We start from the raw sequence: 23,793 nt of genomic DNA on the forward strand, positions 1-23,793 counted from the left end.
TTAAGTAAATCTGGCTAGAAAAAAAACTGATTTAGAGAGAAAAATATTATTCACACCTGTAAGCTGCAGATGTGTTTGGTATGAGGATTAATGCTGTTTGCATCATTACTAGTACTTGTGATTTATGATGCTAGGAGGAACATAATCATAGTGTGGAGAGACAGGGAGAAAAAGAAAATTAAACTTTAAATGCTTTAGTAACATATTTGTGTGTTTTTTAAATTTTTACTGTGTGATAATATCAATATACACACATGTGTGATCATGTGTGATTAATATTTTTGCTGTTACACATGATGACTCACTCTTTTTCTTGTATTTTTGTCAGTGAAGTTTGTCTTTTTAACTGGGTGTCCAGCCTGTACTTGCCCCAAAGCAAGATGTAAAAAATCTGGGACGTCTTTCTACAAATCAGTTTAGGAAGGAAGAAAGGCAGGAAAGGTAAAAAACCTAACACTTTCTTATTTGTCATATCTGTTCCTTGTGTGTATTCAGAGTTACAGCGTATCATAACAATATTTATTTCTCTGCTTGTGCTAGTGCTGTACAGCCTTTGCAGATACAGCAAAATAAATCAGTTTTTGTTCAGGGTTGGGCATAATAAACAGCACTGTCAACAAAGTTCTGGACCCAAGATCATCTTTCCTGTTGATATTGGATAAATTGAAGAGAAAAACATCTTAATTTTAAGGTCTTGGACCCTATTTGCAGACCTGGTCCTTATGAGCACTGAGGGCCAACTCTCTCAGAGCTTTGACTGCATCTGACTTTCAAGGTATACAGATACACAGTTACAGCAATTATCTAAATAGATTATCCTATTTTCAACTAGAATGATTTACCTGTTGCAGAAATGCATTTAATTCTAGTTTTCTTGGAAGTTAAATTCTTATTGTATCCAACACCTTGTCAGAGACATTGAAAAGCACCAACCTCTGCACTAGAAGAGGACAGCAATATTATGAATATTAAAGAGAATGTGCACTACAGAAAAGAGGAGATGCCTGGGGGATAGGAGGTCAGAAGAACCATGCACAATTTATATTGAGTTAAGCAGTGGGAATTTTTTCTGCCTAATGAGGAAAAATATTCTTTGAGTTAGAGCTAGATGACTGTGGAACAAGCTCCCCCTCAGGGAAATGGTGGAAGCCCTATTTCTCTCAGTGTTTAAAACTTGACTAGACACAGCAGTGGAAAAAACATTTTAGGGAATGATCCAAGAACTAAATGACTTAATAAACCCTTTTTCATCTCTAATTTCTTCAAGCCTCTCCCAATCTCACATGAGAATTTGTAGCAGTGCACTCATGTCCTTTTAACACACAGTTGCACAATCAAAATCAGCACATTATGTTACTTCATGGAGTCAGTAAACTCTGTAATGGTTCTTCTGGGTCAGATAAAATATTTTTCTTCACAAGTGAGGTGACTGGTAACATTTATTCCTTCATCCATTCTCATTAAGGTCCATGTTTCTAACAAGCTGCTTTAAAATGGATATAGCCAATTCTCCATGACAAAACTGGGAAGGCAGTCTGGCTTCTAAGACAGATAAAATAAATGAATAAGAAAAGTGAAAAGGAATTTTATGAAGGTCATGCCAAAGAACCTTGAGCAAAATACTCACTCTCTGGTCACATATTTTCTACAAGGTATACAAAAACTCTCAGACATGTTTAAGACAGTTAATTGTCTGGGGTTTTTTTAAGTGTTGTTAAATGGAATGCCATATACCTTTAAGTATGAAAAACCACACAGCTAGCCATTATTTTTACAATGGGGTGCTCTGTGATATCTGGTCTGGAAGTGGTCTCCCAAAATGTTTTGCCAACAACATACCTCCTACCCAATATCACCAGTCAAATTCTCTAGGGTAGAAAGAGGTTATGCAGAAACCAGTTTGGTGCAGAAATCAAGTAGCACTGAGGAGGACACCCCACTCCAGGCAGCTCCCCACAGTGAGGTCCTTGGAGTGCAGCCATCAGCTGGACTGGCAGAGCCCAGAGCTGCTCTTTCTCCTTGGCTTCTCCAGCTCTCAGCAAGGACATTTACACTGTAGATGGCAGGAGGAAAGGGAAGGATAAACATTGCACATGTCTGTGCTGTTTCTGCATTCTCATCTCCTCATTTGTGTTCCTTTCACCCCATCCTTGCAATATCGCTGCATATCAATCTCAACTATCTAGGGCTCTGCACAGAGGAAAAAAGTGCATTAAAAATTACCTGTAATAATTTCTAAGAATAGTTCTCACACAATGACGTCAGGATTTAGCAGATCTAAATCTCTGGGTTCTGCCAGCTCATCTGATGGCTGCATTCCAAGGACCTCACTGTGAGGAACTGCGTGGAGTGGGGTGTCCTTCTCAGTGCTACTCAATTTCTGCACCAAGCTTGTTTCTGCATAACCTGTTTCTACCCTAGAGAATTAGACTGGAGAATTAGGTTATATGCTAAGTCTGTTGCCTGAGTGTCTCATGAAACTTCAGTTATGCAAAGTGATCACTTTGGCTCTCACTAGCATGAGTTATCAGACAACAGAACATATGCATTTGTATAACTTTACACCTATGCTTTTAGCCATGACTTTTTTTTTATTTGTAAGTGTCTTTCATAATTTTCATTGATCGCAGTAGTATCAAAAGTATAAAATGTAGCAGAAAGTTGGCATAAACCCAACAAAAAAGGAGAAATAGCATGGAAAAACAGATGAACAGTATTTGTTTCATTACAGAGAATCTGAACAATACTTTCACCCATTTACTACATCCTTAGTAGAAGGCAAGTCATCCTTTTCTAATGTGTATGACAATTTGTGTGTTGGCTTTGTCCTCTGACATATGTGGTTCCCTCATTTATATACAGAAACATTTATATATCTCAGAAGAGTGAAATACTTACACCTGAGTGCTTTGAAAAATCAGTCTAGAACTAGAAATCCATTGTCCCCACAATCGGAAAATGTTTTCACCTTTCACAGAATTTAAGGTCAAAGTCTGGTCTTCTTTTTAAAAGAGACCATTACATTTTCACACAGACAGTCTCTATTAACCTGAAGATTTTGGTTAGACTATCAGCAGAGTAAACTCATGCACAGGTAGAGATTCAAAAGGACAAAAGTGAAGCTGGCTGTTTCTCTCTGCTAAACAGAGATTAAGGCTATTTCTCACTCAGGTCTCTTAGTGTAATGTGTTTATTGCATGTATTGCAGCTTTTTGTATGAAATTCCCTTAGGCTATCAAGCTTGTAAACAAGGTATTCAGATCTTTTCCTGCCCTCCTGAGATTTCTCATAATTGTTACATTTTCTCTCGCTTTCAAAACTACGCACAGGTAACGTCTTGTGCCCGTCAGTGTACTGACACCGCTTGCTCTCTGCACCATGTGGGAATTTCAGGCACACCTCTGACACACATGCATCCACACAGAGATGCATTTATTCTCTTTATATATTTTGGTCATGTAGTGCCTAACACTCTTAAGATTTAGACTGATTTGGAACATGTTTAACACTCTAAATATTTTTGCTCTTTAGAAAAGACTAACTTTTCCTGCATTATTTTATCTTTAGTGGCAAACTGAGGTTCAAAGAGTGGAATTTTTCAAATGTTTCAGTTTATGTAATCTGGCAGACTCAACTTTAAATTCTTTCCTTCTCTCCCCTTCAGTCCATGAGATGTGGACAGCAGGAGGTGTAAGATGCCTCCCTAATCCAGAAAACTGCCAAAATTCAGAACAAATTCTAGGCTGAAAAGTTTTGCTGGACCACAGTCCCTACGGGATGTAAAGGTGGGGCTAGAAAGCAGAACCACGGCTACATTTTCTTTTCTCTTCTGAAAGTGTGTTGATCACTGTAACCTAATGTCAGTCATGTGTACATAAATTACAGCCCCCAAGGAGTTTTTTGAATACTTCCTCTCCCTAGAACAAGTGGAAAGTAGACAACCCTACCAAAACATAATTCAGTCTTTTATTGTCCCAAAGGTAGGGCTGCTAGGCATTGCTCTTTATCAAGGGAAAATTTTAAAAAAAAACATCATGGAGGTTTTCATACCCATCTTTGCATCTTTTACTGCCCCTGTCTGCATTTGATAACAATCTATTCTACATCTGTCAGCCTTTAACAAACACCAAACAGGCATTACAGCAAACATACATTAAACTTTGAAACTAATGCAAAAATACTGTGTATTAATTTTGTTTTTCCAATACATACATACCAGGACTATAAAAAAGTTCACTACCGATGTGTGTATGAATGTGGATGTGATGTGTGTGAATTCCTCCACTCTCCTGCCCTGAGCTCAGTCAGGGGCTGGTCTCTCAAATCTGGCTCTCTGTTACTGGCAGTGGTCTAAATGTATTTTCCCCCTTGTCTTGAGGAATCCAATGGAGGAATTAATCTATCTGTTTGGAAGGAGGATATGATTTTAAAAATAATCTGAAAGCTAAAACTAATTTTTTGGTTTAGCAAAAGTCCTCCAAACTGTTGTTTGAATAATTTTAGAGCACAAGTATCTATGGCTAGAAAGACAAAATACAGCCTGGAAAAGCAAGCCCTCCTGGCTGTGTCTGGAGCAGTAAACTAAGCAGTGCCAGGAAACATTCCCAGGCAGAGTAACAATCATCTGTACTATTAAATTGCTAAAGTGGTCCTTCATACTGTTTTGGCTGAGCAGCAACTAGCACTCTCCCAAACAACTCCTAGACATTGTTTGGTCACTGGCATGGGCCAGGAAGCATTCCTGGTAGTATGAACATGGGCCTTTCCATGCCAGTTGGCTGCAAGGGTAGAGAAAATTCTCAGACATATTTTATTTTGTGGCAGATACACAGCTTGTGTACCTCATTCAAACCTTGTTATGATTTTGCCAAGTTGTATTTTAAAAATAATTTGGGGTCAGCATAAGTAATAGGTACAGGTATATATAAAGGAAATATATTAAGCCTAGATTAGTCAACCTAAATTAATCTATGAACTGCAGCAAGCACGGTGTTAGACTTAGTCTATATGACTTTCATCATCCTGTGCCAAGTTAGTTCTGAACACTCAGCCAGTCATCTCTCTATTGCCAAAGACCTGAGCTGTGTGAGAGGACTTAATCCACACTAAAGGTTTAGGAACCACATAAAGCTCCCTGTTGTAGATAACAAGGGTCATAAAGATACAAGTTGTTAATTTTCATACGGGTTTCTTGTTATATCTTGAAAATAGGGAGGGCCCCCTAAACAAGCCTGTGCCCAGGGATACATACAGTGCAAGGTAAAAAAACCTGAACTACCTCTGACTGAACTAGTTTTGATCCTAAAACTCCTTATCAGACAAAGAGTTGGACTGCAGCCCTCCTGTGGGACTACTAGTTAGAGAGGAAAAAAGTTCACCATTAACTGCAGAGGATTTCCTAAGTGTCTGCTGCAGGTTGCTGTTGCTAACCTGCCCTTTAGACTTGGTGTATGAGGTAATGCATGTGGCAAAACCTGACCAGTGATCTCCCTACTTCTTCTGACAACTGTGGGAAATTATGCTGAGAAATTATATTAAGAAATGGTAGTGTCCATGAGGGGGCATTCAGAATTCAGCAGAAGTGATGGTGAAGTTGTCCATGATCCTTTCACTATGCACTCTTGATGTGGTATATTCCAGAAAGCAGCTTGATGGTGGCTTTTTATATCTTGGATAATGCAATAATCACTCCTTTAGTGACACAAGTTATCCATCCAGCTGAATGATTTTCTAAAGAAACAGAGCACCGACTAAGTGTATCACTGTACCCTTTCTTATTTTGGAAAGTGAGCAGTTTTAAGCACTTGTTTGATGTCACGCACATGCTAGATAATTTAGTGAAACAAAGGACAGACTGCATCACCAAATATAATTCTGTCTCTAGCTACATAAGAGGATCTAGATAAACACCGTATCTATGCACCAGCTTCACACTGAGACTCCTTAATTTTATCATCAGGGTTTACATTTTGACAGCTCATTTCACATTCCAGCCTCATTTCAAAGCACACAGCTGGGGTCAAAATTAGCTGAATGCAGCTCAACATGAAGTGACTTCTTTTCTCTCTCTCCCCTTCTCACTCAATTATGCAAGATCTAATAGGCTGTGCTGCAGATTTTGAAATTTTAGAATTGCAAGAGGAAACTTTAAATCTTCCAGGAAACTTACACTGCATGCATCTCAAACTAAGGTATATCACTTTTTCATTTTACACCTTTAACAGAGCCACACAATTTACTGTTCAACAGCAGCTGTTTGTTAGTGAAAAAAGCAGTACATAGTAGCACACTGTATTTTACTTATTTTCCCTCTTTTGTCTTTTCTTTATAATACGGAGTCCTGAGTCAAGAAGGTAACTAGGCTTTATTTTAGTAAAGTACTAAACACTCAGCTGCATGTTTAACCTAATCTTGAAGTATGTGATTCCCCAGTGAAACCACTAATGTGATAGGTGGCCTTAAGGGCCTTGCTGAAAGAAAGTGTTCTTGAACACCAAAAAAATTATCTAAGCTAAAAAAAAGAATTAGCCTGTTAGAGTGCTGCCATCTAGTTAGATGAGTGTATACAACAAATCCATTTGCAGTGCGTGCAATATCTCACTGACCAGAACACTGAGCTACCTACAGAAAATCTTTGGGGACAGTCACTAATAGCTATTCACAGGGATCTACTGAACCAGTTCCTTGGGGTTTGTAAAAATATAAGGATATAAAGAAAAGTAATTACATAGAACATGAGATCCATGAAAATTTTGGGATCCGGCAGAACACTAGCAAATTTTTGCTGAACTTTGTTAACTTGTGCTGCAGTGCAGTAAACACCTGCAATTGCCACAGGCTCCTGAAGTTGACAGTGCTTCAAAACTCACAGGAAGCAGGGAATGTTAAGAAAAAGCTACTTTTAATTAACCCAAATCATATATGAACCTCAAAAACCATATTTGATTGAAGCATCGTTTAATATGCAATTTTTTGAGGGAAATCATAGCAGAAAAAATATTACAAATTTGCTATTGCCTATAAGATTGTTCTTGAATGTCTTGGGGCTTCACGTGGGACCTGTTGTATGCCAGGTAAAGGAGCATGCTATGAAAACAGACTTTAAAGTCTAAAAAAAGACAAGATGCAGTATGCTTATGGAGTGATACAAATTATATTTTAAAAAATGTTACATGCTACAGAAGTAAATCCTTAGCTTCTGAAAAAGTTAAGAGCCATGCTACTGGGAAGACTGCACTTACTGTTTGACTACTGCTTGCCTACTTCCTTTATAAATGTGAGGAATAATCATATCTGGGTTTTATATTCTCATGCATGTGGATGCATGACACTGTGTACATTCTTTATTTTCTGACTGGAAAGAGTGTTTTCCTGTAATGCATTATTTTAATATTATCAGTTAAGACCAAATAATTCCTAAAACAAATTACTCTCTTCTTACAGAAGTAAAACAGGTCTAGGAGTTAATAAATTTGCTATTTACTTTAGTAAGTCAGGTATTTGGTCTTAATTTTTAATTACCTCACACTTGTTTAGCAACCCAGTTTCTTGCAGCCTTGACCAGATGCTTTGGATTCTTCCGGCGTGTTCGGGGTGATTAGCATAGTTCCCACACATGCACTGGTGCTTCAGCATCAGACTGTCATACACAACACCTTCAATACAAAGACAGCACAATAAGAAACGAAACAAATGCAAGTTACATTGTTCCCTGTCATGCATGCTTTAGCAAAACTGGATTTTATTTGACAATTACAGCAAGATGAAAATCCCACTGAATCATTCAGGTTGGAAAAGACCTCCAAGATCATTGAGTCCAATCTTTGGCCTATCTCCACCTTGTCAACTAGACCAGACCACTGAGTGCCATGAAAAGTTGTTTCTTGAAGATCTCCTGGGATGGTGACTCCACCACCTCCCTGGGAAGCCCATTCCCATGCCTGACAACCTTTCCTAGGAAGAAATTCGTCCTGATGTCCAAACCTGAACCTGAACCTCCCCTGACACAGCTGAGGCCATGTCCTCATGTCCTGTTGCTGTTTGTCTGGGAGAAGAGACCAATCCCTACCTGGCTACAGCCTCCTGTCAGACAGTTGTAGAGGGCAGTATGGTCTCCCCTGAGCCTCCTTTTGTCCAGGTTAAACACCCACAGCTCACTCAGATGCTCCTTACAGGAGTCACTTTCTAGATCCTTCACCAGCTTTGTTGCCCTTCTCTGGACCTAAATTTCTTTTTCCTTTGTGAGGCTCTGAATTTTGATTTATGAGGTGAATCTTGTGATACCAATAAAGCAAAGATTATTTCTCAAGAAATTATATTAATAAATACAATTAACTATAAAGAAAAAGGGGAATTGGGTGATGTCTTTTGAAAGATTTTATGGCTAGAAAAAAATAGTCTTCTTACTGAATCACTTGTTTTCTTTTTCTCTAGTGGTTAAAGTTAAAGCTGTTGACCTATATACAACAAGAAAATGTTATGCATAGAAGTGTAAAGAATATAATTTAGAGAAACCTTTAAAAATAAATTATGAAATGGCAATGGCACTCTGCAGTTTTACTGCTTAACTAATACTATATTAATTCCAGATCTCAAAGCATATCAAATTAATGTTTCAGAGAGTTGAAACAGTGGCAGCCAGAGTCCTTTTTCATTAAAAAGAAAAGTTCCACCCACTACTCAATTAGGATCAAATCCTGTTGTTTGACTGCAAGTGGAAGGTACCTTTTGAATTTTTTATGGTCATTTATGCAAGGACAAAACAGCTTTATACAAAAAAAAGCTAACAATATCACATTGCTCTGTAGCTGTGTATTGGGAGCAAAAGAGAAATTTTACTGAGTAGGCTCAAGCTAAATTCAATTTTCAAGGCTTTCAAACCAAGTCTGAAACACTGAAAAATGATTTTCTGTATTTACTTGTTCTTTGCATTTCTCCTAGACATGTCTGGAACAAAAATTATTTTCCTTACCCCTATGTGGACCATTTTCATTTGGGAAACATTTGGCTTTTTTCTTTCTCTTACAGTTGAAAGAGACTCAAACTATTTCTCCAAGCTGCAATACTTGGCATTCAGAACATCTTTCTTGTGTGCCACGACTACTGGGGATGCCAGCACAGTTCTGGGAAAATTGTATTAGCCTGCTACTGAATAGTCGACCAGTTAAGAAAATACAAAATTGAAGTCCAGATTCAACAAAATGCTCAATACCACCCTTATTTAACAAAGTTCTCTAATGGGTATTGAACATCAATAAAGTCTTTAAAAGATCTTCTGAATGAGAGCCTGTGTACATCGTGGGTGATTCAAATTTAAGGTTCTGAGATAATTCAGTTAGAAGCAGCCAGAAGTTATGCTGCTCTAGAAATATTTATGCTGCCATATTTCTTAGCTCATGCACTTTAGAACTGATCCTTTGGGATCTTGGTATTCAAGCCAAAATGAGAATACACTTATGTTAAGCATAAGGAGAATGCAAATATAATACCTAACTTCAGTATGACTAAGTTTATGCTAAATTATATTCTAGTAAACATAATAGTTCATTAGCAATAATTTTTTTTAATTTACTTTCTTGTTCTGCTTTCTTTTAAAGAAAGAAAGAACCAGTGAAAACCTGGAGCTAATAAGCTAATGCAGCTTAAAATATCTGCTGGCATTGTCAAAGCAGTTAATAATTTCCTTTCTCTGCAGTACCTCACTGCTCTATCATCAGATCTTGTAAGTTACTCAGAGGTATGCACACAAATAAGTGCAAGCTCACATACCTCTCTTTCCTTTTCTTGGCAGTCACAGTTTTAACTTTGCAGTCTGTTGCCTACTCAGCTTGTCCAGTTTGGCAGTGGCCATTATAGCAACAGATAAGAAAACATTTCCTCCCATCCCCCTGACCCACAGGGAAGCTGTTTATGTGCTAACTGTGCAGGCATCAGGACTTTCAGAAGCTTTCAGGTAGGACAGGCTGTTATATTGAATGGATTTGAATAGAAATGCTTGTTAAACATTAAGAAAAATTAGCTGAAAGTAGAAAGTTACTTTTACATGCCATTCTTTCAATTATTTTTTTATTCTTCTTACTTGAATAGTCCAAATAGCAGGTAATAGAAATAATATTAACATATAAAAAAACATATTACTATGTTTTTGTTATACAGAGTTAGGTGTAATAATGACACTTTTTGATTACCTGTATCAGGGTTGCAACCAATTTCAAAGTGAAACACTGAAACTGTGTATTCAAGATGCTTCCTCTGGTTGACAAAGACTTATTTTCTTAGCACTTTTCCAGAAATAGAATATAACTAAAAGTGTAATTTTATTGTATGTGAGTTATTTTATCTGAATCAAAAATCAGTTTAATAAGGTCAGGTCAGTATTGCATGGCAGAAGCATATGCTCCAAACTTTTAAATACCAAGATATTCACACCATTGAGTGTAAAATTTGTTTCTAGGAGGATTAATTGACTTAAGAAAAGACTGAAATATATGTTTTCATTTATTGCAAGCATTTAAATTGATTTAGGATGTGCAAGTGATTCAGATGTGTGGCTGCTGGTCATACAGCACATGTGCTTAGTACAATACCAGAATGCAGCAGTAGAGCTTACTGCTAAAAATAGCCTGTAGGATTTCCCTAACAGGATTCAGCCAATAATCTCCCCACCCCCACATTAAAAAAAAAAAAAAAAAAAAAAAGAAGAGAGGGAGACAACTGTTTTCAATTGCAGACTGCTGTGAAATATTAATAAAAGATGGTTATTCTGTCTCTCCAGAACAAATGCCTACAGCCAGATTCTGCTCTCAGATTCCTTGTGTAAATCTGAGCAGCTCCACTGAGACTGGTGGACTTATTCTGGATTTACACCAATATTACTGAGGTCAGAATGTGGCCCTGAAGACAGATGGGAATGGTGCCACCACTGAACCATATAATGATAGGGGACACAGGACAAAAGAAACTGAATTTGCTTCAAATCAGTAAAAACCAAGATTTTCCTGGTGGGGACTCCCTAACACTCATTCATTTCCAAAATACTTTATTCGGGTCAGTTTCTTTTAATAATATTTTAAACAGAAGGGAGAACAAGGGACCTAAAAATCATTGGCTAACAGCATGCTTTGAAAAAGATTAATTGCCCTGGAGAATAACAGTACCAACAAGAAAACCCACGGGAAGAATATCTAATAAATTATTCCAACAAAAAATCTGAGCTAAATAATGTCAAGTATTCTGTAAACTGCCTAAATGAAAATTAAGTGGACTTTATTTTTTTCCACCTTTAACTCATTATCTTGTGCATATACTGTGTATATATTGCTTAGCTCTCACAACAATCACAAATGTTCTGATTCCCTTCAGATATTTGGCTAAAAGCATTTTTCTCATGACTCACAAAAATACAGGCTCAATTTGATGCCCTTGTAATAATCTCCTACAACAGTTTTCCGCCTTTTTTTCCCTTCCAAGAATATATTGTCTTTACATAGGAAAAAAATAAAACCTAACAGTAAATAATAACTCAAGGCAGGGACATGTTATTACATTAATTTCTAGAGTCTGAATTTGACCTTGCTTTATGGTGGACCAGAATTTTCTCCCTTTCCACACTCCCATTCCTTCCTTCCATGCTTTTACAAGTAGTTTGCTACAAGTAGTTTGTTACAAGTAGTTTACTTACATGCTTTTTGCAAGTAGTTGCAACTGCTGTGGACAATGGCTGGTTGCATCTTGTGCTCTCTTAAGGGAGGAAATCATAGAACCATAGGATAGCTCAGGTAGGCAAGGACCTCCAGAGGTTTGTAGCCCAGCTGTGCTTAGAACAAGTCAGCACTGTGATCAGACCACATTCCTCAGGACTTTCCTACTAAAGGATTTTCTAAAGGCCATGTAAGAATAAATAAAAACTGGGTCTGAGTTTCTTTCTTTCAAGTAATCAGTGAATAAATGGTAGGGCATCATCCAGATCCAGGAAATAGTATGCACAGATAAAGGTATTCTATACCCTAACATTCTATATGTTAATAATACACAGATTGTTTTGGTGTTTTTTTCACAGAAACTGTATTAGAACTGTTGATGTTGCAAAGTTTCTGTTCATTGTCACTCCAAAGGTATTAATCTCATAACATAAAAAATAGCTCTATTTTCTATGTACTCAAAAGCTGGAGTGATAAAGGTTACATGTGTAGTTCTGTAAGCCTAGACACATGTCAGGGAAAGAGATTTCTCTAAGCAGAAAGGAAAGGCTTAACTGTGAATGCAGAGCTATGTACTCTGCAAGACCTGGTCAATCAGCCAGGGGGTACTGGCTATTAGCATAGATACAGCTTGCAAGCAGGTACAGCACCACACTGCCAGTACCTAGAGGATATAAAAGAACTGAGGGTACAGAGCAGAGGTGGAGAAAAAGAAGCATAAAGTTATAGGGCAGATGAAAATAGGAGGATTTAAATTATTTCAGTAATGAGTAGAGATTATTACCTTGAATTAGCAGTGAAGGGGGAAAAAAGATTCAATAAAACAAGAATCAGGAATTCAAGAAAAAGATGTTTCATATTTTGAAAAAAGAATTCAGTGGATTGATAATCTCAGTTGCAATAAGTTGGCCTTCCTTCCTTCCTTCCTTCCTTCCTTCCTTCCTTCCTTCCTTCCTTCCTTCCTTCCTTCCTTCCTTCCTTCCTTCCTTCCTTCCTTCCTTCCTTCCTTCCTTCCTTCCTTCCTTCCTTCCTTCCTTCCTTCCTTCCTTCCTTCCTTCCTTCCTTCCTTCCTTCCTTCCTTCCTTCCTTCCTTCCTTCCTTCCTTCCTTCCTTCCTTCCTTCCTTCCTTCCTTCCTTCCTTCCTTTCTTCTCTCTCTTCCTCTCTCTTTTGCTCTCTCTCTCTTTCTATTAGTGTCCATGTAGCAATTACTAAAAGGATAAATTTTGAATCTCTGCCTGATCTGACTCTCTGCATTTCCACTGCTGAACCTATCTGGTTTCTTCGTGTCACATCTCAAGCTCTTTATGCCAGGATGTCCCGTTCCCATCATCATCTCCATTCAGTGTTTGTCATACACAATTTCATTCCTTCTCTTATTTTTCCATCTCAACTTCACACTTTCTTTCTTGATTAGTTCCACTAATGCCACAAGTCCCCAGATATATGTAACCCCCTTGACCCTACTCCCCTTACTGGGGATTATAAAAGGAGGTGTCGGTAAACCTGAGCAATAAGGCTGAAGCAGTAGCTTTTTGAAAGGGATTTTTCAAATCCCTTGCAGATTTTTTTTTTTTAACTGCATATTTTTGAAAGGGACAGTGAAGCCTACACACAGTGAGCTCACTTTTGGTATGCTCTGCAAATCTTAGAATGAGTTTTCAATGTTTTGGGGACTCTATGAACAGAACTAGAAATACAGTGGTCTGGTTTAGGAATCCTGTCTTTACACGGCTGTTCTTTTTAGAGAAACTCATGGAAAGTGTATTTGTATATTTGTTTCTGTACAACCTAAATGTTTGTTACAAAACAATAATAATACATTTTTACTTATGGCAAGGTCACATTCTGATTGGAAAGATGGGAGAGCACACTGTCTTACACAGATACATACAGTACCCATCAAGTACTCCATCCTACATAAACTCATGGTCATGGCCTGAAAAAATGCAGAATTTCAGGGCATGGGAAGTTCTGCCAGCTGAAGGAAATACACTTCTGTCATAAACCTTCATAAACAGTAACTACAAGTATTTATTTCCCTCTCTTTTATTTTTCTTTGTGCACAAAGTGAATCTTCACTTCTGACCATGCTCTAATCTTATACTGACATTCAGGGTTTTAAAAAGATGGACCCTCATGCAAAGATAGATTACCCACAATAAGAAATGAAGTTTCTGTGGTCATTTTCCTTCCTTTGACTGAAGATTCTTGAGGTTCTAATCATTTGCTTTGGACAGCCCATGCTTCCTGAGTGACTGGAATGCCCAGGACCTAAGCATAAAACCTGCCTCTGTGGGCTCCATACAACTGTTGAATGACACAGAAGTTGTAGCCATCAGCACTTAATCATACCTACAGCTTTTCTCTTTCTGTAGAGAAAGAGACCTTGAGGCAAACACTGATTTGTCAGATGAAGACATTGAGAATTACATCACAGTTTTCCTCCTTACTGGTGGTCTTTCTTCAATTTATTGGTGGTCTCTTTACAAAACAGGCAACGAGAACACAAAGACAAGAACCAGAGAACAGAGAAATGAAAGAAAAAAGCTATAAATGACTTAAAGACACCAAAAATGCACCTGTTTCTTTATTGCTAGAGCTAGTCAATGATAATAATTTATGACTGTGTGAATATTAACCCTGTGATTTATCAGCTGCACTGGTTGAGTTGGTGCCAGTATAGCATCATAAAACAGAGGAGCAATAGGGCTAAAACTGAACACATTGCTGCAGGAGGTATTTGAGGTATTTAAGTCTGTTGATCCCACATGAACAAATGCATTTGCCCTGCCTATTAAAAGCAGTCTTTAGGGAATCCTACCAGTTGTGTAGACATGCTGGCTGGGCTGGTCCATGTCTGAGTGAGGTAATGTGGAGTCAGTGGGGGAAGATGGGGTCCTGGAAAGTGGTCGATGTTTATCTGATCCTGCCATGCCAACTGTAGCCATCTGAGCCTGGTAGATTTGCAACTGGTGGACATGCCGATGTGCCAGGAACTCCTGTTTCCAAGAAAACAGCACAGTAGAAAGAAATGTGAGATGGGATCAAGTAAAACACTGAGGGAAACATGTCAACAAATTAAGTTCATTAGGTCAGGGCTGTAATAAACAGTGGGGACCCCCACCCCCCAACTTGTACCTAAGACTCACTCAATAAATCCATTCAACAGATGTTTTCACGCTGACAGTGTGGGCTACTGACTTTGCTGGAGAGTAGGTGATGGCAGGCAACCTGTCAGTTCTCCCTGACAGGAAAAAACAGCTTCACATGCAAAGACTTATAAAAGACAAAGTTTTTCTAATAGATTGAATACATAATATGATGTTAGAACATGCATTTTATGACCCTACACAAATAGAATTTAAATTTTCCCACAGCACTGAAAGTGAACAGTGATGTTCTTACTACTCAATACCAAATGCAGCGGGCAACTGAGAGTCAAGTTTCTACAGTTAACTCAGTTTCCAGAGCTCCCTGGAAAGTAGCAATGATTTGCATATAAATTTTCACAAATCATTTAGAAATTCAGGAATTGTTATGTGAGATCCCACTTAGGAGCCATCTTTTTTTGTCATAACTGCTGCTGGCTGTAGGCAGAGGCAAATACTTTAGGAAAATAGGAGGTGTGAAAAGAGTATAACAGAGTAGAAAACATTTTCTCTTCTGTTTTGTCAACAGATGGTCACTTTTGCTGACATGACAAAGGCTAAAACGCTGTGAAGCCAGGAGGAACCTGGCTCACTCCAGAGAGTAGGATTGCTTCTCAAAACCATTCCTTTCTGTTTTTTCTTTTTTCTGTGCATATAGTCCCAGAACCTCAACCGAAAGTGAATGCAAGAGAAAAATTTTCAAACCACTTAATATGAATTCAGTTGAAATTCACACTTGTGACTTACAAGTGCAGGCTCTATTTATCCTCACGTGGGCTCAATATACATAAATGCAGGAACACACACACACACACACACACACACACACACACATATCTATATGAGGCTTTTTACTTTCTTTTTTTTTAATAAACCCAGTAAAAATTAGCATTGCTGTGTGTGGTTGCTTGGGACAGCAGCTCAGAGGCCTGGCTTGGTCAAGGAGAGATTTCTGGCTGCTCAGAGAGGTGAAGCTGAGTTCAGGCTGTGTGGGAAGGCAGGTGGGAGTACCCCAGCCCATCACACACTGCAAAATAAATCGGCAGCTCATAGGATGTGAGAATGTCTACCCTGCATGTAATAAAAGAGGCCTTTATGCAAACAAGTGCTCATCAATAACAGCTGAAATGAGAATAAATGCTTTAAAAGGCAGCCCCATAACCCACATTAATATTTAGGGTCAGTACATCAGTGAAAAGACATAAGGTCATGGGAAAGGTAAATCACCTGGGACCTTGTCATAAGTGACTAAATGAAGAAAAAACATGTGAGTCAGCAAAAAGAGGTTTTGCAAGGATTGTCTTGGTTTAGAGTCATTGAACCATTTCCCTTCCTTTAAATACAGTCCCCAACTTTTCTTATTGTTTTTTTAATGTTCAGTGACAGGACAGTATTACATATTCCAGGAAATATCTTGAGTTATCTGAAGAGGTCTAGATATCCATCTACGAACATAATAAAACTTAACGTTCAGGAATTTTTTCCTGAAATCTCTTTTTATTTAGTTTTGCAAATAATTTTGATTGTGATAAATTTTCAGAGGATATTTTTTTTTTGTCCTCATAGGCATACATATCTTTTACAACCTTTTCTGGGAGTGTATGTGATTGGAGACGAGCGAAGAATGCATGGACACTATTGTGTTGAATATTCTCCCTATGGAGAACAGAAGTAGATGCATTCCTTTGTGAGAATTTAGCATTCACTTTCTTCAATGCTGGCTTAATGGTCAATAAAGTAGGCACAGGAGGTATTTTGCTATCTGTGGCATGATTAGTCCCTGCATCCTAGGATCAAGTGATGGCAGCAGCACTGTCTGTCTGATGCTCATGTATTCACAATCTCCTGCCTGCTCTTCTAAACTCCCAGCTGAGGAGTTTGGAAGAAGCCAAACTCCTGCCTGCGGGAGCCATTCATGGCACAGAATGTTGCTGCCAGACAGGAAATCAGTGGAATACTGTTATTTGTGCTGCTCTCCTCAACTTATATGTTGTCTTCATTGCATTAATTAAATAGCTGCTGTCTGTGTAGTTCTTTGAGCAAGGGAATTTCTGATATATCTTTCAATGTTCATACTAACTACTGATAATTCATTAATTGAGTTCACTTTTCTGGTAATCATTAGAGTACAGAAGACAAAAGGATTTGTTCCCTATTGGAATGTTCTTCAAGCTAGTAAAGGTGCACCAGTGGATTGTGGTAGTCTTCATCAAACATTATTACTTAAACATATTTCTTAAAGAAGTCTTGGAAATTCAGCTGTCAGTGAGGGCAGATTGATGCTGTCTCTGTTAGGACTCTTCTCAGTGCTGGTTGACTCTGAGCTTTGAGGCTTTAGAGCTGCCTTTCTTTTACTTCCAGACCTGAACTTCAGTTTTGCAATATCTGTGCTTTTTTTTTTTCAGTGAAGCTGCAAGTTTGCCATTCAGTCAATATCTAAAACATAATCTTTCCAAGTCTCTGATCTAAAAAAGTCAGTTTAAGTGGGCTTTTTTTCTTTGTTTGTGGTTTTTTGGTTTTGTTGTTTGTTTTGGTTTATTTTGTTTTGATGGTTTTGTTTTGGTTTATTTTTGCTGGGTTTTTTGTTTGTTTTATGGGTTTGGGATTTTTTACAGTGTCTTGAAGAAGAAGAAAAAAAAGTCTGGACCATCACAAAACTTTGGAAGATGTTCCTTTCTTTGCTTCTAAAATGATTTTGTATTTGTGTCTATGCAGTCAATAGAAACAATATTTTTCATGCAAACAAATTGAGAATTTTTTGTTTAATATGAATCAAGCTGTGTGAACACCTATTTCAGCAATTTGTCAGAGACCAAGAATACAGCCTATTCTTTCTCTCCTTCATTTACAGGTTAAAGTGTGTCCTGTTTATATCATTCTCCCCTCCTCAAATGAAACCAGGCACATACTGTGTTTGACACATGTTTATCAACATAATCTGTTCAGGGAAGGAGAAGGAATTTGTGGAAGGTTCCATGGACATTGCATGACACCTGCTTTAATTTCTGAGGACACAGAAAACCTTTGCCTGTAAAAATCTTTTAAAATTTGTTAAAAGTAGAATAGTTAGTCTCACAAGGCTTACACCGAGGCTTACATCCTCTCATGGCATCTAGGTCCTTTAACTGTAATATCACAAACTGTAGACATCAGCAAAATTTAGATTTGTTTAGATTTTAGTCACAGTTTTAGGCTAACTTCCTGATTAGATTTTGTTTTACAGACAACAGGCACTCATGAAATACATATATTTTTTCCAGCCACCTACATATTTATGCTGTGAGCATTTCTTACTCTGAGTCACAGACAAGTGGATTAATGCAATGAGTAATGTGGATAATCAGCACACTTATCTGGCTCCCCAAATGCCCACCTGGCCTCTGGAAGGGATTAAAGAAACACAATGAATTCATCTTCAGGTTTTATGTGTTACAGCCCTGCAAACACATGTCCGTCTCTCCAGCAATATGACAACAGCAGTATTTGCACATCTGCACGGCTAGTGATTTGTGTGAATATATTTGGAGCATTTCTTAGGTAACCTGAGCCCTGTCTGCCCAGCATGGAGCTTGCTAGTTCCAGGTGCCTGAGATTAGTTTATTAGTAGAGGCAAGCAATTAGGGCCTCTGCTGGAGCTGGTAGAGGGCCATCCATCCCCTTCCACAGAAACAAGCTCAGGCCTTCAGTAATTATTTTGAGGAGGAATTTTAGAATCAGTATCTAAAGAGAAGACGAGTCTTTTGGGAGCATGGGAGGTAAATATTTATTGTTTTCCTAGTATTATGGTAAGGTTTGTTTAGCAGGGCTTTGGATTAATTTGGGTTGGTGTGAATATTCCTTTCATGTAGATGTGTAATTTGTACATTTTGGAGCTTAAAATTTTGTAAATTCTAAGGATTTTAATGAGAACTGTTTTCTTATTTATACTGGCTGTGAGGACTGATAAATCATGAGTATGTTCTGTTGGACTATTAGATGCTCTATGTTGGAGGATAAAGCATAGGTGAGTTATCTATAATTTAACAATCCTATCAGCTGTTATGTTTTGCGCAGAGAAAAAAAAATGTGGGATTCACTCATAAAAGCTTTTTTTGCCTCTTAGCAGTCTGTTTTTAATTTAATATGCTAATATTTAGTTCAGTCACAGCTAAATAAATCCAAAGATTTGTATGTCTGTAGCATAATCCTGCATGTGTATGGGCGTATTCACACCTCTCTTCAGGGTTTGTGCTTTAGCTTTTTTTCATTGGGGTAGAGTTCTTTTTTTTCCTCTTAGGGATAGCATATTTTACATCTCCTAATAATAAGATTACTACTGTCATATATTTGTGGTCAGATTTATATCCCTCTGTTGTTGTGCCTTTGATGCATTCTGCTGAAATGTGTGCTAATGTCTATTAACTGGTAAAAGTTATTCACATTTTGCCAGTCCTGCCTTCCTCTCCCAAAGACCTTAAGCATTACTAACCTTACAAAGCTTTTCCTCTCAAAGCATTTGTGGTCGTCTGTCTGCTAATTTCCACATTGTTTTCAGAAAATTACCCAAAGGATGGGTAATTTCCTGAAGGGGAAAGTTACATGCAAATGCTTCAGGAAGTTTTGCCCTAGGTAAGGATGAAAACAAGACCTGCTGCCTTTCTGACCTTCCTCTCTCCTTCTTTTGAAGGACATTTCTGATGCCTTGTCTTACCCCATAGCTCCTGTTGAAGGTCTTACTCCTTAGCCCTGTCCAGACCCCTGTAAAAACATGGGAACAGAGTAACTTCAGATCTTGCCACTTATCTTCTCTACCACCCTCCTAGGTTTTCTACTTTCCCAGTTCAGTTGTAGCTGAATGCATCCAAGGCATGTCCAGGCCAGCCAGTGACTTAATCCAGCAAAAAGGCCTCAGCTTGCAGCAAACAGAGCTCAGTCCTGCTTTAAGGTCCCTGTGAAGGCAGTCTTGGCCCAAACTAAGACAGTCTTCCAAAGTCTGACTGAGTCAAAAATTCTGGTCACCCAGAAACTTCTCCTTCAACCCAGATGTAGGTAGTTAACAGTCCTTCAGAAATATCATACAATATATTAATAGGTTTGACCTTGGTTATCCTCAGAAGTGACAGAAAAAAAAAAACATAGAAAGCAATGAATGCCTGTACGAAGGAGTTTGTTCCTTGGGACAAAAAACTGTGGATAAGTGGAATTTTTAGCAATTTTCATGCAGGAGTTTTGTGAAGTACTGTTTTGCCTACTGTCCTCAAACAGAACTATAACTAGTCGCCTTCAGAAACCAAGCAAAAATAGGTCCTGAGGTCTTCCAAAAAAAATGTGTGAGCAAATGTGAAAGTGTAGGAAAAGTGTCTCTCTGTCAATACATACAACCTAAAATAGAAATTAGTCTGAGATATCCTTAAAAATGAATGTGTTGAGATATCTTTTTAACTGCTCTATCGCTTGGAGAAAACACATCACCAAGAAGCCCTACCATTTTCTATTTTTGACAAAACCACATGTGCAGCCACCAACTTCCATGGTCATCACTTTCAAAAAACCCCAGTATCACTATCTGAAATACAGTCAACCACAAACTCAGAATCAGCATTTTTATGAAAAGTAAGTAAATTACAAGTATGGTTACAGACACATAGATTGACTAGGTAGAAATGGATTTAGAGCAAGCAAAAACATAGATGGGAAGAAACAGGACTGTTAACCTTGAGGCATCTGGATATATTAGGTCACATATTATCAGGATTATTAGGTCAGTATAATCAGGATGTTTATAGAATTTGGATTTTTCTTGCTGTAATCCAAGGAGCACAGTGTTGACTAGAAAATAGGTAAAGAGAAATTAAGTCTTATCAACTGAATCTTAGGTGCAGATACAGAGCAGTGGGATGGAAGCTATAACCCAAAACTGCCTGGAGTCCCAGGCAGAGATTTGCCTTGGGCAGCAAGCTGCTTCTCACGGCCAAATAAGCCTATGCCTTGTGCCTTCCCCTTGCCTTCTGAAGGACTGTGGAATGCCTTATTCCAGCCACTGCCAAAGTAGAGCTTAGTACTTAGACTGGTCCTACTGCACTGACAGCCCAAGGAATGGTTATCACCCTCAACCAGTTTTGTTTTCTCCCTCTGTTCCTGGAGCTGCAGAGCTGCTGCTGTAGAGGTCCCTGCACCTCTCCTACCATCCTTCCCTTCTACTGCAGGAGTGCCTTTTGGGGTGACAAAACATGTTACAAAAATTACAACACTTTTAGGCCATGAAATAGGGGAAGAGCAAAGACTCTTAATGGGATAACAAGCGCATGCTCCTTTATCGAGGCACATAGGAGAAGATGCATTTTGGAGATGGGGTTGCATGGCTAAATGTGCAAGTCCATGCTGGAGCCACACCCCTTGCCTCTGGCTGCAGGATGTAATAGCAGAGTCAGGAGCCTCCCTTTTCCCTCTACTGTTGCATGAGGAGGTGGATGGGCTGCTGACCTGTGTTTTTAAAGGGAGAGTGGGTAAAAGTTACCTCTATTGATAGAAAGTTTCCAGGAGCCTGACCATCTAAATGTGACCCATGTTGGTCCCATGTAAGTGAGGAATGAAGGTGGTCACAGGGTTTGAGATGTTTTCAGCTATCTTTGTTAAGGAATATGAACCAAGCAGTCATTATGTTGAAGCCTGGCTTGATTAGGAAGAAAAGAATTATGGGAGTGACAGAAAAGGTTTCCCTAAAATCAGAGCACTTTTACTGGCGGGAAATTCCTGGAGTCCAACTGAGCTGCTGGGTTCACTCCTGGTTCCTGCTCCTGTGAGACCTGCCTTCTCTGTTCCCAACATTGGCAGGTACTTGACTTCTGTCACTCCTGCTAAAGTGCTGACTGCAGTGTGCACAGCACTCATCCAAAGAAAATGCAGCACCTCCTCAAAAGCTTCACTCCTGGCTGAATCTTTTCCTCACTTTTTGACTTTCCCAGATATTTAATACAAATGCATAAATAATTGGGGGTACAATAAAGGAGGGAAATAGATCACTTGAATATCTTGTGGGGTTTTTTGTTCTTTAAGGAAACCTCTGAAAAGGTTTCTCATTACTTTATTGCTTTTACTAGAAAAAACGTAACTTTTCAGAAGTCACTTGGTGCTTTCCAAAAAAAGAACACAGGGAAGTGCAGAAATGAATGCAAAAGGAAAATACAGTTGTTCACATGTCCTGCCATAACTTTCAGTATTAACAAGTATTTTCTTCTTTTACTTTGATATGAAGAATAAGTAGGCTCTATAATAACATTTATTGGTTACAACCACTTAATCCTAGTAGCTTTCTGAAATCAGTAAGTTGATATGTTGGCCAACACTAATTAATGATAACATCAACTGTCCCATGTGTTTCATTGCTCTGGGAAATGTCACCCAACTCTCTTCAACAGTATTGGCAAATCAGCTTGGTGTTACTTTATGCAGATCATTTCTACCACTTCCATTTTTCTGCTCTTCATCAGAACTACTTTTCTTAGCAGACTCGTATGATTTATTTTTCAGTGAAGAATCATTACTTTGGCCTTCACATAGAAAAATAATATTCTCCAGGCTAAATTCATTAGCAGTCCTGCTGCAGATCTGTGTTTTCTGCATATTTCAACAGATTCTGCTTTGGTTTTATAGACAGTTCTTCCAAGTTCAGGTTTTATTGTAGAATTAATGAAAATTACTTGGATCTGACCTAAAGAGAAAATCTTGGAAAACCCTGCTCTTCAGTATAGAACTGAGGCACACTAACACATCAGTGCCTAAGTATGAAATCATGAAGGTGTATAGATGCCTCCTCCCTTGTGTGGAGGTACTGTGAGGTCAGAATGGGGAACACCAGTGGACCATATGGTCAGCAAATATTAGAGCCATCACTGGGGTGTTTGACCAACTCTGTTCTCTCTCTATAGAGCACTTGTGCAGGTCATTGTATCTAATGCACAAGGCTGGGGGATTAACAGATTTAGAGCAGCCCCTGCCAAGATGGACTTGGAGTGCTGGTGCATGAGAGCCAGGACATTACCCAACAAGGTGCACTCTCAGCCCAGAAAGTCAAACGTGTCCTGAGCTGCATCCAAAGCAGCATGGGCAGCAGGTGAGGGAGGGGATTCTGCCCCTCTGCTCTGGTGAGAGCCCACCTGCAGTGCTGAATCCAGCTCTGGAGTCCCAGCAGAGGAAGAACATGGACTTGTTGGACTGTGTCCAGAGGAGGCCTGTCAAGATGATCAGAGGGCTGAAGAACCTCTCCTGTGATGAAAGTCTGAGACAACTGGGATTGTTTAGCCTGGAAAAGAGATGGCTTCAGGGTGAGCTAATTGCAGCCTTCCAGTAACTGGAGGAAGCCCACAAGAAAGATGGAGAGGGACTATTCACAAGAGCATGTAAGGACAAAAGTGAATGGCTTCAAACTAAAAAAAAATGCAAGTTTGGATTTGATATCAGAAAAAAATTCTTTACTGTGATGGTTGTGAGGCACCAAAATAAGTTGCACAAAATTCTGGATGCACCATCCCTGAATGTGTTCAAGGCCTAGTTGAATGGGGCTCTGAGCAATGTGGTCTAGAGGAAAAGTCTTTCTCCATGGCAGGGAGTTTGGAACTTGAAGACCTCTAAGTTCCATTTCAACCCAAGCCATTCTGTGGATCTGTGACTTTTACCCCCTGAAGATTTCAGAGAGATATATTGCCAAATCTCACACCTTACTTCAATGTGGTTAAAATGCCCACAGACTTCCTTTCTCCAATGCATATGTAGTAAGAAATAGAGTTTCTTGAAAAAATGTGTATGTACACACACACATCTGCAGATTTCACAAGATATTTTAAATTTTTTTTTCTCTTTTCAGTGCAGAGCTCTGCTAAACTTTTCAGATTTTTGGAACACAAGGAAATAGTGATATACAGGGAAATGGTGATAAAATTTGAGACTACAAAATAAAGGATTTGAA

At 38.6% G+C, this 23,793-nt stretch overlaps 1 protein-coding gene across 15 annotated transcripts in view; it reads right to left on the minus strand.

The window, feature by feature from the left end:
• Window positions 1–23,793, minus strand: part of HDAC9 (histone deacetylase 9) — a 460,804-nt gene that overhangs the window by 132,606 nt on the left and 304,405 nt on the right. For all 15 annotated transcript variants that reach the window (XM_068209506.1, XM_068209496.1, XM_068209568.1 and 12 more), the window contains 2 exons: window positions 14,522–14,699; window positions 7,522–7,655 (listed from right to left, as the gene is read on the minus strand). In XM_068209506.1, the coding sequence (XP_068065607.1) occupies window positions 7,522–7,655; window positions 14,522–14,699 (312 nt within the window). The remainder of the gene's footprint in view (window positions 1–7,521; window positions 7,656–14,521; window positions 14,700–23,793) is intronic.

Source organism: Anomalospiza imberbis, chromosome 1 (assembly GCF_031753505.1).
Source record: "Anomalospiza imberbis isolate Cuckoo-Finch-1a 21T00152 chromosome 1, ASM3175350v1, whole genome shotgun sequence".
NCBI lineage: Eukaryota > Metazoa > Chordata > Aves > Passeriformes > Viduidae > Anomalospiza > Anomalospiza imberbis.